Raw genomic sequence first — 13087 nt, forward strand, 5'->3', positions numbered from 1 at the left:
ATGCGTATGAACCAATTGAACAATCCCTAAGATTAATGTTCAAATCCAAAAGTCACCACATATTTATATGCAATGAAGGAAGAAATGATGATGTCTTTAATATTCAAATAGATCATAAATATTATTTCTTAGAATTTGAATGCATATTCTTTAGAACATGATTTCAAATTCCAAGTGTTAGTTATAAAATAGAAATATAATGAACTGAATATTTTTCAAGCAGTAGTTTCTATGTCTAAATGAACAATGTAATTAAGAATTTGCACTATGGGCAAATAAATCTACAAAAAAATCTTAAATAGTTATTAGTAAAATAATTTAAATCAAAGAAAAAAAATTTATTTGACTAATATATAAAAAATTGACTCAAAAGCTTCATCTCACCAATTTTAGACCGTTGCATGGATTCATTCTTATGGTTACACTCCTTGTTGACCCTATGGGTCATTCTCAGTTTTGATAATGACAAATACTCTACTATTTAATGGTTACCAAGATTGTGTGCAGGTTCTTATTGGTAAGTTCATATAATGGCATGCGACAACCTAGAAAGAAGTGAAGACTCAACATATTCATTACTTGTTTTAATATATTTTGGGTCTGTAATAATTTCATTTCAAAGGTCTGTAATAATCACTGCATATCATGCATGTAGGATCTGTAAGTTCAAAAATGTCGCAAACAGACCATAAGTTAATCAAATGACTTTAGGGCTGATTTTGGTCGACCAACGCCAAGTTTTAAGGCATATTTAAAAATGCCTTAAAAAAAGACCCTAGGTCCCAGCACTTGCACTTATACCTTGGATAGACCCCAATATCACATAAAATATCAGGAGAATTAACTAAACCAAAATTGGACTTAATTGAAAATTTTGTGAGAGGTCAGGCGACTGAACCTATGATGTTCAATACCCTTAAGCGCCCAAACCGCTAGGAAGTCAGCGGGTTGACTTGGTTTCGGGTGACCGAACCAGAAATAAGTGTATCGTCTCCGGGCGACCGAACTAGTGTCAAAGCACTTTTCACCAACCCGGTGACCGAACCTTCGCGTTCAAAAAGGTCTCGGGCGATTGAACTTGTTAGTTCGGTCAACCGAACTTAACTTCAGGCACTCGAGCTGCGGACAAAATGTTTCTGACTTTTGTTCAACCAACCGAACCTAGACTTGGGCAACCGAACTTTTTAGAATGCTTTTTAAAGCTGAGTCTATTCTGGCGACCGAACTATAGTTTAGCCACTCGAAACCTCTTGGGTTGCTTAGTATTTTACCATGGTTAAAATACTTAAACAGGGTTAAAACTTTAAACTGATTTTTAATCTTTTTTTAATAATACCCTATATGTCCCTAACGGTCATAATTTACCCATTCTCTATATATAGGGGGTCATTTGCAAAAATTAGTGGTGATTAACAAATAGGATTAGCAAAAAACTCTCTCAAATTTCCTAAATCCTATTTGTTTATTCCAACCTCATAATACTCAAATACCTTCATTCCTTTGAAAAATATTGCCTTGTGAGTGTTTATTGTTTGTTATATTGTGCTAGAAAACCTCACTTATATATTACATATTTGATTTTCATATTGTGAGTTGAGCTAGATTTTTTCCCCCGATTTTATTTGATAAATATTTGGTTGAGAAAAATCATATAGTTAAGTGAGTTTGCATTATCATTGCAATATTTATTTGGGCTTATACTTTTGTGTGCAAAAATATTTTACAAAGATAGATTTCCAACAACTCTTATACTAAATACATTTGAGAAAATATTTTTGAGTTTGTTTGTTTGAATATTATTGCTAACATCTTTGAAACACTAATTTGATATTGAGATTTGTTATACTGTTAGCTTTGGTGCAATTCCAAGAGAGGGGTGAATTGGTATTTAAAAAATTTATCCCCTAATTCAATCCACTAATCAATAGTATTACACAAGCCTCAAATCAATCTAGTGCATGTAAAATAAATCAATGCAAATATATAATGAAATTTAAACTGCAATATAAATTTAATCAAACATGCACAATAAAGCAGTAAAGGAGACGACACCCAGAAATATTATCGAGGTTTGGCCAAATTGCCTATGTCCCCGCCTTGGCTAACAAGCACAATGATTACCACTATAGGCTCACTTAACGGGTGGAGCGGCACCTAAACAACCAGGTCAATTAGCACAGAACTGACCTCAACCTTTACAACTAGGTCAGTTAACATAGAGCTGACCTCAACCTACACAATCCTTAACAGACTAGATTACCGTCCCCTCGGACCACGCCTGGAAATACAATAATTTTCTTAATAAAAAAAGTGGTACAATGATTATGCTTTCATGTAAAATAGATATGTATCTAATATGTGCAAATAATAATCAATTCACACCAAACATGTAGGAACTATAAGCTCAGTGGTGTATATGTGCAATCTACACTCAATATAATATAATCAGTATGATGCTCAAGAGTGTTCAATATAAGAAATATCTTGGAATCTAAGCAAAGTACTTCAATAGCAAATCAATATTCCAAAGATACGAATCAGATATCAAATTAGTTCAAAAGGGTTTTCTTCAATGTAATATGCACAATACTAGTTTGAAAATATTTGCTTGTTTGAAAAAATCTTTGCACAACAAAAACCAAGCTATGGGACACTTGCAACAAGATACAAATATCCTAAGCTTACTTAATTTATCCATACACAAGATTTATCAAATTAAATCGGTGGGATAAATTATGCCAAACTCCCCAAAATCAATATCAAATATTACATAATCAATAACACAATATAACACTCTCACAAGGATAGAATGTATCAAAGGAATGAATGTTTGAGAGTATATGGAGTGGAATAGGAAAAAATAGGTTTCTGAGATTGAGAGGATTTTTACTAATTATTTTGGCTAATCTCATACTAATTATTGCAAATGAAGCCCTATATATAGAGATAGGAAAAATTATAGCCGTTAGGACATGTAGGGTATTATTATTATTATTTTAAAATATTTTAACCCCATTAACCCCATTTAAAAAATTAAACCATGGTAAAAAATAAGTCCAACCCGAGAGCACCGATCGACCAAGACAAGTTCGGTCGACCCAACTTTTTGGGGTTCGGTCGACCGTGCCAATAATGAACTTCTCGTTTGGTCGATCAGACATGTATGTCCAAGGGTGCTTTTCCAATTCTTGCGAGGTTCGATTGACCAGGCCGATTTGAACTGGGCCTGTCGGTCGACCAAACCGTTGAGTTCCCACACATGGGAATTCGGTCGACCAGGTTGGTGTAGTACAATTTTCTCTCGGTCGACTAGGAAGTCAAAATGTTGACTTCTAGGGGGTTCGGTCGACATGGGCCAATTGAACTACAGAAGTTCGGTCGACTGGGCCGTGATCAACTAGTTGACCCGGACCAAGTTTAGTCAACTGGGGGCAAAATGAACGTGAGGTTCCGGTCGACCGAAGGTGCACATTTTGTGCATTTCGGTCTTGTTTCATGCAAGAATCACTCTATTCAAAAGTTTAACACATGCAACTGTGTGATTAAGTATCCTAGGGTCATTTCTAGGTCTTTTTGAGTGCACTGAAAAAATCCGGTCTCGGTTGACCGAAAGGTGTTCCCTAAGGTCTATCTATGGTCTTGAGATTTTCAAGAGATGTGTAGGGACCTAGAGTCGTTCTATGGTCTTTGAGTTTTGTAGTTCTTACATGCATGAAATGCATTAAATATTATAGACCATATCCTACTTAAATATTATAGACCTAAAATGATAAATATAAATTACAACACAAAACAGTTTTAGGGTCTTTGTCTTCTTCAAGTCCATGTACGGGCACCATGTGATACCTTCGATTGGTCCTGCACGCAAACTCATTAACCATTAAATATCATAGTATTTGTTATAATCAAAACGAAATATGACCAATAAGGTCAACATATACTTTGCTTTCAAAGAGTAGCATGTTAGAACACTCTGCGCATATTTGAGATTATGCATCTTATTGAGTGTTGATTGCACATGTAGAGCACCGAGCTTATAGTTCATACATATTGATGTGCATTGATTAATTTGTACTGAATTGGTATATATTTGCTTGTGTAAGAAGCATCTGTTTGTACGCAATTTTTATATCTGTTGTATTCCAGGCGTGGGCTTGAAGAGGGAGACTAGCTCTGTTGAATAGTCTCGGATTAGCTTATACCTAGTTAGGAAAGCTAGGTGCACAATCCTTGTAAGGTGTAGGTTGAGGTTAGCCCCGCTAATTGACCTGATTGTAACTGGTGCCGCTCCACCCGTTAAGTGAGGTTTAGTGGAATTTTCGAGCTTGTGAATTAGAGGCGGGGATGTAGGTAGGATTGATCGAACCCCAATATCACATTCGGTGTCACATTTACGTTTCCTACTTTATATTCTACTTTGTGCTTGATTTATTTTCCCTGCTGAATATACTGCGTATTTGATTGACATAATATTGTATCTTGTTGAGAAATACTTAAATTATAGTGCATGTACTTAATTTGGTTAATATATCATCTTTGCAATGTTGCGTAATACTGTTGCTAGATTAGTGGATTGACCTAGGGAACCAATTTTTAAAATACCAATTTAGCCCCCTCTTGGGATTGCACCAAAGCTAACACTCCTTAATTACAAGGTCACAATTTAATGACCTATAAGATATGAAATTTTAGCATACATTGAAAATTTTCAGCATTCAGACTCACACATCTTTCTATAAAAGAAAATGAAGATTTTTTACTACAATGAAAAAAATTGAATAATCATTCATAAAATTTGAAATTGAAATAAGTCCGTTGAAACAAAAATATAGATCCATTATCCAACTATGAAATAAAGCTGAACCAACAAATTCCCCATCATGTGTTTCTTTCCAGGATTTCCCTAATTAGTTCTTTGGGAGCTATAATATAAAAGTGAAACAAACATTATGATGATGCAAAACAAAAGTTCTAATAGTTAAAAATTTTATAAATTTTTATATAAATTTTTTAGTTTCTCCTTAAGGATAGGATGTTTGAGATTTTGAAAGTGAGATTTTTAGATATCCAACTCCATAATTATCAAATTCAGTTGAAAAGGTGTGGGAGTCAGGAGGTCATCAATGGTCGTACGAGGAAGACGAAAGTGTTGTTGCATTCTAAGATGTGGGGCATAAGTGAAATTTTAATTTTTTTATTAATTAAACATAAGGATAAATTTAAGATTTTAATTTTTGTCACCTAGGACTACTAAATTTTAGCTTTTGTACTTTTATAAGTAGTTTAATTAATTATAATGGTATCTAATGTATATGTGAGGCTGGGGAATAAAATATATGATATATGATATTTGAAAATTTTGATTTTGGGGTCGTCACTAGCGTATTTTTCCTTGATGCGGTTAGAATACCTAATTACTGCCCATTTAATTGGTCACTAAACTAAACCTAAGTTAAGGAACCAGTAATCTCAGTCTGCCTATACCAAGATTGGGATCGAGAGTTCGATTATGCAAGTGGAAGGTATTCGCATTCTTTACACAACTATTTTACGAATAGTACCTAATTAATTAAGAATTATCCTCAAATTGAATTTAATAACCTCTCAATTGATTCCTTTTAAAATAAGCAAACAAATAAATGAATAAATATATAAAATTAACCGGAGGTCAGGAAATTTGGGTGTGAGTATTTCATATTTAAAAAATATATAAATTTTTATTAATAAATTTTAAAATATTTATATTTTAGTATTTGTAAATTGAATTATTATAATATATTCTTTGTTCACTATTATTATATTAAAAATTATAAAAAAATTTACATAATATTGTTTTTAATGCAATCATGTGCAGGGCAGTATAAGGACTCAACGTATGAAATTATTTCATTCTTCTCTTTGACTTTTGAAAAAAATTATATAAAATTTTGTAGTGGCCGTCATTCGTGGATGCGGCTTTGCCGATGGCGTCCAGTTTGACAACTCCGCCGCCGCCGGCGAAGCTACGGCTACGGAATTTTCTCTGCTTCCGTCGTCATCCCGCACCTCAATCTTCAAATCTCCCCATTTCTCTCTTATGGAGATTTTGATCCACTGTTAATCTGGACTATGATAAACTCATTTCAAGCGGCAATCCGATGACAAACATAGAATTGATGATGATGATGATGATGATGATGATGCGGTATACGTCTTCCTGGGCTATCCATTTTTGATTTTTTTTCAGGAGCTTGTGAGGGATGGCCCAACAAATGTTGGAAGCCTTTAATTCTAAAGCCCTACGTCAAATATCTTCCCTTCTAGAAGGCTACGTTTGCCTTGCCCCCCCTTCTTAATTAATATTATTTATTACGTATGCGAATTGAGTCGGGTGTCCCTTGATCTTAAACTCTGACGCATTAGCAAGGCTCTTTTCTCCTCAAACACACAACAACGGGATACTTTGAGCCAATGACAAATGTTCTCAAACAAAATTAATGGGGACTGTACAATCCTCTTCCAGTTGCAGATGTGCTTGAGAACCAAGTCTGGACTTCTGGGCCTACTCCTGTTCCCACGGCCCATTTATTTCTTTATTTATTATTCTATTTTATTTTATTTGACGCGGGATATGCCCATCAAATTTTTTTTTTAAAAATTGTTAACGGGTCAACGGAAATAAACTGCGGAGAGGAGAAATGACAAAAAGCAAACAAAGCCTTGTGAGACCAATTCCCATTCTCTCTCTCTCTCTCTCTCTCGGTTGAACTCTCCGCATTTATTTGAAATATTTCCTTTTTGCCCCTTGCGAAGCATTCTTATTGATTTCCTTATTTGATATTTCATTGATTATTGGGTTACGGTTCTTGTTCTCCCTTACTGTCGTCTTCTTGCTGCTCACGTTTCTCTCTCTCTCTCTCTCTCTCTCTCTCTCTCTCTCTCTCTCTCTCTCTCTCTCATGGTATAGAAGAAATCTGCAAATCTAATATTGGGCAGACCTCTTTTATTGTGATTATTCTTGTTTCTATGAAAATTTTCTGAATGGACATACCGGACACTCTCAGAGGTCTCTATGTGGTTTTTGCATTCCTTTCTGCTCTGTTTCTGGGCGCTCTCAAAGGTCTCGTTCTTATTTCTCTTCTGTTTTTTTTTTTTTTTTTCTTTTAGTTTATCGTATTTGATAATGGGTTCTTTTTCTTAAAGCTGCTAGTGCTTTTTTATTTTATTTTTTTTTAAAGCTGATTGTTCATGCTAACATGATGAATTGATGGCGGATTCTTGATATTTATTCTGTTTGATCATTCTCAGGTTTGGTGGTGGGCCCTTTCGCTGCTCTAATACTGATTACGGGGAACATAGGGGTGATTCTGGGGCTCCTTCCGGCGCATGTTGTCTGGACAATCTACACCCTTGTTAAGTAAGTGATTTGGGACGTTGATTTTCATTTGGGTTTCTCCGTTTCTCTGTTTGCATGTTATATATGTTTTTTGCATGTTATATATGTTTTTTAATTGCTGCAGGACTAATAGGTTTGATGCGCCACTTAAAGTTGCTTTGCTATTTGCTTTGCCTGCTTTATTTGGTATTTGGTTGGGTCTGAGCATAGCTGGGAGTGTTCTTGTGGGTGTGGGGTATGGGTTCTTCACTCCCTGGGTTTCAACTTTCGAGGCCTTCAGACAAGAAAATGAATTTAAGAAATTCTTGCATTGCATTGTGGTAAATTTTCAGTTGGATTCTGTTGCCCCCTCTCTAGTTTTTTCCCCAATTGATAATGATAAAAAGTTGGGCATTCGTTTTGCTTGGATGTAAACTCAGGATGGAACACGGGGAACTATTAAAGGAAGTTGCACGGTAGTTCGAGATTTCGCAGATATTTGCTTCCATTCGTACCCAGCCTATTTAAAGGAGTTGCGCCAATCCCCTGCTTCCGATGAGCTTCAAACTCTTAGGTAATGTTGCTTTAAGCGGTGATGTAAAATGTAACCTTCGTGTTTTTCAAATGAGAAAGCATCAATAGAATCATGCATTTTCCTATGATTTAAATTATTCACTTTTTTTTCTTGGGTCAGAGACTTAGACATAGCCCATCTTTCATCTCATATAGCTTCTTCCCACACCCTTTCAACCTTTGAACTGAGACCTCCATGTAAGTCCCAGACTCGTTTTTTCTTTCCTTCTTTTTCGGGTTGATTAGAGATCTGGGCCACAATTCGAACCCCAGACAAGTCCCAAATTTTTCTGAACTTTAACTATTGGGGTGGACGTAGACTCGTGGACTTTTCTTGGTCATAAAATTGACCAGAAATTTTATATACCAAAATATTGGGTTGTTGGGTTGTCCATTCTTGTTTGACAATGAGAGAGCATGCGGAAAAACATGCATTTTTCTCAGTCATAAAATTGACCGGAAACTATATGCCGATAGAGGTACTCGATGCTGGGTTATTGGGTTGCTCATGCCCTGTGAATGCAAGCTTTTCTTTCTCAACTCAATTTTTTTTTTTTTTTTTCCCATCTGAACACAGGTTGATACATGTGCCTGGATGCATTGCTGTGGGGCTTATAGGGCTGATTGTGGAGGTACCTCTCTACACAGCCATTGCCATAGTAAAGAGTCCATTCTTGCTCTTCAAGGGTTGGCAGCGACTGACACATGATCTTATTAGTCGAGAGGGCCCATTTCTTGAAACTGCTTGTATCCCAGTTGCCGGTTTGACAATCCTTTTGTGGCCACTGGTTGTAATAGGGAGCATCTTAATGGCTATTTTCTCAAGCTTCTTTGTAGGATTATATGGATCCATAGTAGTATATCAGGTTTGTTTAGTGTAAATCTTTTATTTTGTTTACTTCGCTGGCATGGAAAATACTGATTGAACTTATGCTTTCAAGGTTAACCTTCATATGGATGCAGGAAAGGTCTTTCCGAAGAGGTATTGCTTATGTGATTGCAATGGTTGCAGAATTTGATGAGTACACAAATGACTGGCTCTATCTTCGCGAGGGGTCTATCCTCCCTAAGTAATCATTTTTTTCTGTCATTTTACCCCTCTTATATTCTCACATAAGTATATTAATTGTTGCTTGGCTGCAACAATATTTAACAGTAGAAATTGTGTTGCCCACAGCCAGGCCCCGATATAGAAAGAGGAAAGTTAAGAACTCATCTGAGATTTCTGTGGGAGGAAATTATGCAGCTGGTGGCAAATTCAGTTCTGTTCCTACTGAAGCACCTTCAATGCTTGTGCCAACATTAGTTCCTTCAAGATCAGTGAGGGAAGCAATACAGGAAGTGAAAGTAGTGCAGGTATGTTATTTCATGTACTGAGACAAATAGAGTCCTCATCATTTTCCTTTGAGGAAAATGTAATTTTTTATTTAACAAGATGATAAAGGAGAGCCCAAAGAATAAAGCAGAACAAAATAGCTAGTAGAAAGCCATGGGAAAAAAACTAAAAGCAGAGAGCACTGCAATCTCACAACCAGAGCATACAGCTATGAAAAGCCAACTAAAAGCCCAAAAAAAAAAAGAAAGTTAAAAACCCTCTAGCCTAATTGTACATTATCCACATACCAAGCAGCGAGAAAGCCAAGGTCTATGCGGATAGCTGCATTTGACAGCCTTGCAGAACATCTTCAATTCTCTCCTCAGATACTGACTTTTAGCTGCCTAGTTTATGAGGCATTTTCGAGATACAAGAATCATCTTTAAGATTTTCATCTAGTGCTTTAACTTGAGCGATATCAACCGCTTCAGGCCATTACATTATCAAACTGGTTGTGAATGATTAAAATAGGTTTTGGAGTCCTTTGTTTTTTTCATTCTTGTCCCTTTATTTAAGCTTAGGAACTCAATTTTAAGTTGGTTTATTTTAGTTAGTAATTTTTTATTTTGGTTTTCTTTTCTTTGGTATTTAGTATGTATTTCTTTAAATAACTAACAATCAAGTTACCTAACTTTTTCTCTCATTAAAATTACACATTTTCATATTGTAAGTTCTTTAATTTTTAATTTTTTGTGTTTTCTTACCCCAATTTGGAGATAAAAATACATTATATTGCTATGCATTTTTTGTTCTTGTTTTATTTGTGAAGATCCTATACTTTATATTTCTTTATAATAGTCATATTTATGATTTATCAGTTTAAACTTCACTTAGAATAAATAAAGTAGTGAAAAGTAGCAAATGCATGCTTCTTCTTGCCAATAGCAACTCAAGCAACCAAGATAACATTCAATACTTGTAGTGTATGTTATATTTAAATTGATTGAAATTAGTAAAAGAACATTTAAAATTTGTGTGTTTTTTATGATTGTAATATCAAAGCATGTGAGTCTATATGTTTTTAATAAGTTTGCTAATGCAAAAGACGAATTCATGGACACACTGTCCTTTTCCCATTATGTAATGTCCAGCAATGGCTATGACTGTTACTCATTTTGGCAATTTTTACCCTTTTGACTTTGTTGTTTCTTAGTAACGCAACATTCTAACCAATGTTGCATGGCTGGTCTTATAGTCTTCCTATAGAACTTTCCTTTTAATTTTAAAGATATTCCACAATCACACAGCACACTTGAAGCACCTTTCCATTTTACCCAACCTACTATAACTTTATGTATACATCTTCAATTTCACCATTGTATAATCTGTAAGCATTTCTCTGCTGTATTATAACCTGTGAGATGGCATTCTCTTCACATATAATATATCCATTGTCTGCTATAAGCTGTTACTGGGGAAATGATCTTGGAGTAATGTTTTTTATCAGCAAAGAAACTGAACGAATAGAAAATAAAAAGAGAAGATGAAGTAGAAAGAAAAAGAATTACACCATGGCTCCAACAGAACTGGGGACTAGGGCAAAGAGAAAAAAGAACCGAAAGCTCCCCAACAGAACCCAACAGCAGTCATAGCCATAGCTAAAAAGAATAAAAAATTAAAAAACTCTCATCAACACTGGAAAAAGAGAAAAAAAAAAACTCACAAAGAAAATAATTCACCAAGCAGATTCACTCAACAACAAAGAGGGCAGAGCAGAACATATATTTTGCCTGGGGATATGGAGTCTTAAGGTTGCGGTCTAAGTGACAAAAGCCATCCTTATTGTGCACACAGAACAGAATGAAGAGATTTGATAATGTGATCAATGAAATAAATCATTTGGATGACCTGTACATAGAAGACTGAAGAGAATAAATTTTCTTTATAATAGTGTAATTCCATCTCTTCTAGAATAAATTATTCAACTACAAAATAGCCTGGTCACAAACAAGGGACTGAAAAACTCACTCTCTCTCTTATGCAGATATGAAAAAACATAAAAATAATTTTTGCCCAAGAGTTCAATATGAACTTATGTAATTCTTTTCTTAGCTGTTATAACCAATTTTTTCTTCTGGTGAGCTACTTATAACAAGATCGGAAATTGAACTCTGTATTGAAGAAACAATAAAATTCTTGAAACCTAATGAATGAGCCTTTTTGAATGTCTCATAATTACCAAGTAATCCCTTGTCATCACTTGTTCTGTTTAGAGGTGAATGAAACAGTTTCTTGCGTTTAACTCAAAATGCCACAGGTATGGGGAAACATGATGAGGTCCTGTGAGATAAGGGCCAAGGAGCTATTGGATGCTAATGTAATAACACCAGCCGACCTCCATGAATGGCTGAAGGCCAAGAATGGCAATGAGGGGGCCATAGTTGGTGTTGGTTTGCCCTGTTATTCATTCCTGCAGAGTCTTCTCCACTCCATTAAAGCTGGATCGGGTGGCATACTGCTGTTCGATGACTTTGAAATTACACATATGAATAGACCCCAGGACAGATTGTTAGATTGGTTCTTCCAACCCATAATGGTGTTGAAGGAACAGATTAAGGTCTTGAAATTGACTGAGGGTGAAGTTAGACACCTGGAAAAACTAGTTCTCCTTGGAAGCAATACGCAGCGCATGGAGGCTTGGGAAAATGGAAGCTTTGCACCTCAAGACGCTGTCCGAGCTGCTCAAATCCAAGGCATCAGCAGAAGGTATGAATGCTATACGTTATTACTCAAATGATCTAAGGTGAAAAAACTTTGTAGTTCTCTTTTCTGTTTCTGAAGTTCTTTTTTGAACCTAGCTTCCCTTCAGGGAGGATCAGGGGAATCCTGTTATAGTTGGGCCATGCAGCATAAAAACCAGAGTTATCATTTATATTGTGTGCTTATATATCCTTTGGAAATAAAACTGTCAAAAAAAAAAAAAAAAATTAAATCCTGTAAATTTTTGCACAAGTAATCAGTCAAGACTCCCATGAATTTCAAGGCTTGACAAAATTGATTCATTTCAAACAATATCTGAAACAAAGTGCAATGCTTTCACTTGCACAGAATGTTCAAGCTGGTTTTAAACTTTCTACTCGACACAAGCATACAACTTTTATTAAATAGCTTTTCTTTTGGATTGGTTTCCTACCACGACTAGGACCCTTTTTTGTTAGATAATCTCATATTCACTAGAAGTTAGCTTTCCCTATACTTTTTCTCATGGCCATATCAACATTTAAAGTTCCCCTAGCAATGTACTAATTAAAGAAAATTGATTGTTACGGCAGGATGATGGGGATGACTCGAAGCATGACGAAATTTCCCACGTACAGAAGGAGATATCGCCAGATTGTGAAGGCTTTAATTTCACATTACACAGAGAAGGAGGTCTCCACCACCAGGTCCAGTTCCATCAGATCAGTTGCCTCCATAGACATTGTTTAGGTAGGAATTTCCCCCAGCCCCTACCCCCACAACGCCACCACCCTGCTGTAAATATATTTTGAGTAGGATAAACTTCAATCTGAGTGTTGTCCGTGTGCTCTTAAATACTGGTAGTTGGCTACGTTGCGAAACCCTTTCTGGTTTTAAGCCCCTAGCCTCGTTTCGAGGCCAGAAGAACTAAATGAAGAACATGTGAGAATAGCAGAAAGTTTTCATTCGATTAAATACATCTGTAGTTGTGTACATCCATCTGCCACGATTTTCTTTCTTTAAATGTTTTGAGCATAACAAATTAATTGTTGAAGTTTCACATTCAGACAAGTGCAAATTCAATTTTGAACTGCTAAATTGTTACA

General features: G+C 35.6%; 1 protein-coding gene across 1 annotated transcript; it reads left to right on the forward strand.

Annotated features, from left to right (window-relative positions):
- The first annotated feature begins 6713 nt into the window (after positions 1-6713).
- Positions 6714-12974, forward strand: LOC131158014 (uncharacterized membrane protein At3g27390). Its single transcript, XM_058112562.1, has 9 exons — positions 6714-7099; positions 7288-7396; positions 7500-7695; positions 7795-7928; positions 8505-8793; positions 8891-8997; positions 9109-9283; positions 11560-12008; positions 12575-12974. The coding sequence occupies exons 1-9, from the start codon at positions 7021-7023 to the stop codon at positions 12729-12731; spliced, it is 1695 nt and encodes a 564-aa protein (XP_057968545.1). The 5' UTR covers positions 6714-7020; the 3' UTR covers positions 12732-12974.
- Positions 12975-13087: the final 113 nt, after the last annotated feature.

Source organism: Malania oleifera, chromosome 1 (assembly GCF_029873635.1).
Source record: "Malania oleifera isolate guangnan ecotype guangnan chromosome 1, ASM2987363v1, whole genome shotgun sequence".
NCBI lineage: Eukaryota > Viridiplantae > Streptophyta > Magnoliopsida > Santalales > Ximeniaceae > Malania > Malania oleifera.

Excerpts from the sequence above, each read along its gene's own strand:
- LOC131158014 (XM_058112562.1), top strand. The coding sequence starts at position 7,021 with ATGGACATACCGGACACTCTCAGAGGTCTCTATGTGGTTTTTGCATTC. Across the intron at positions 7,696-7,794 it reads AATTCTTGCATTGCATTGTG|GATGGAACACGGGGAACTAT; the intron begins GTAAATTTTCAG and ends ATGTAAACTCAG. Across the intron at positions 7,929-8,504 it reads GATGAGCTTCAAACTCTTAG|GTTGATACATGTGCCTGGAT; the intron begins GTAATGTTGCTT and ends ATCTGAACACAG.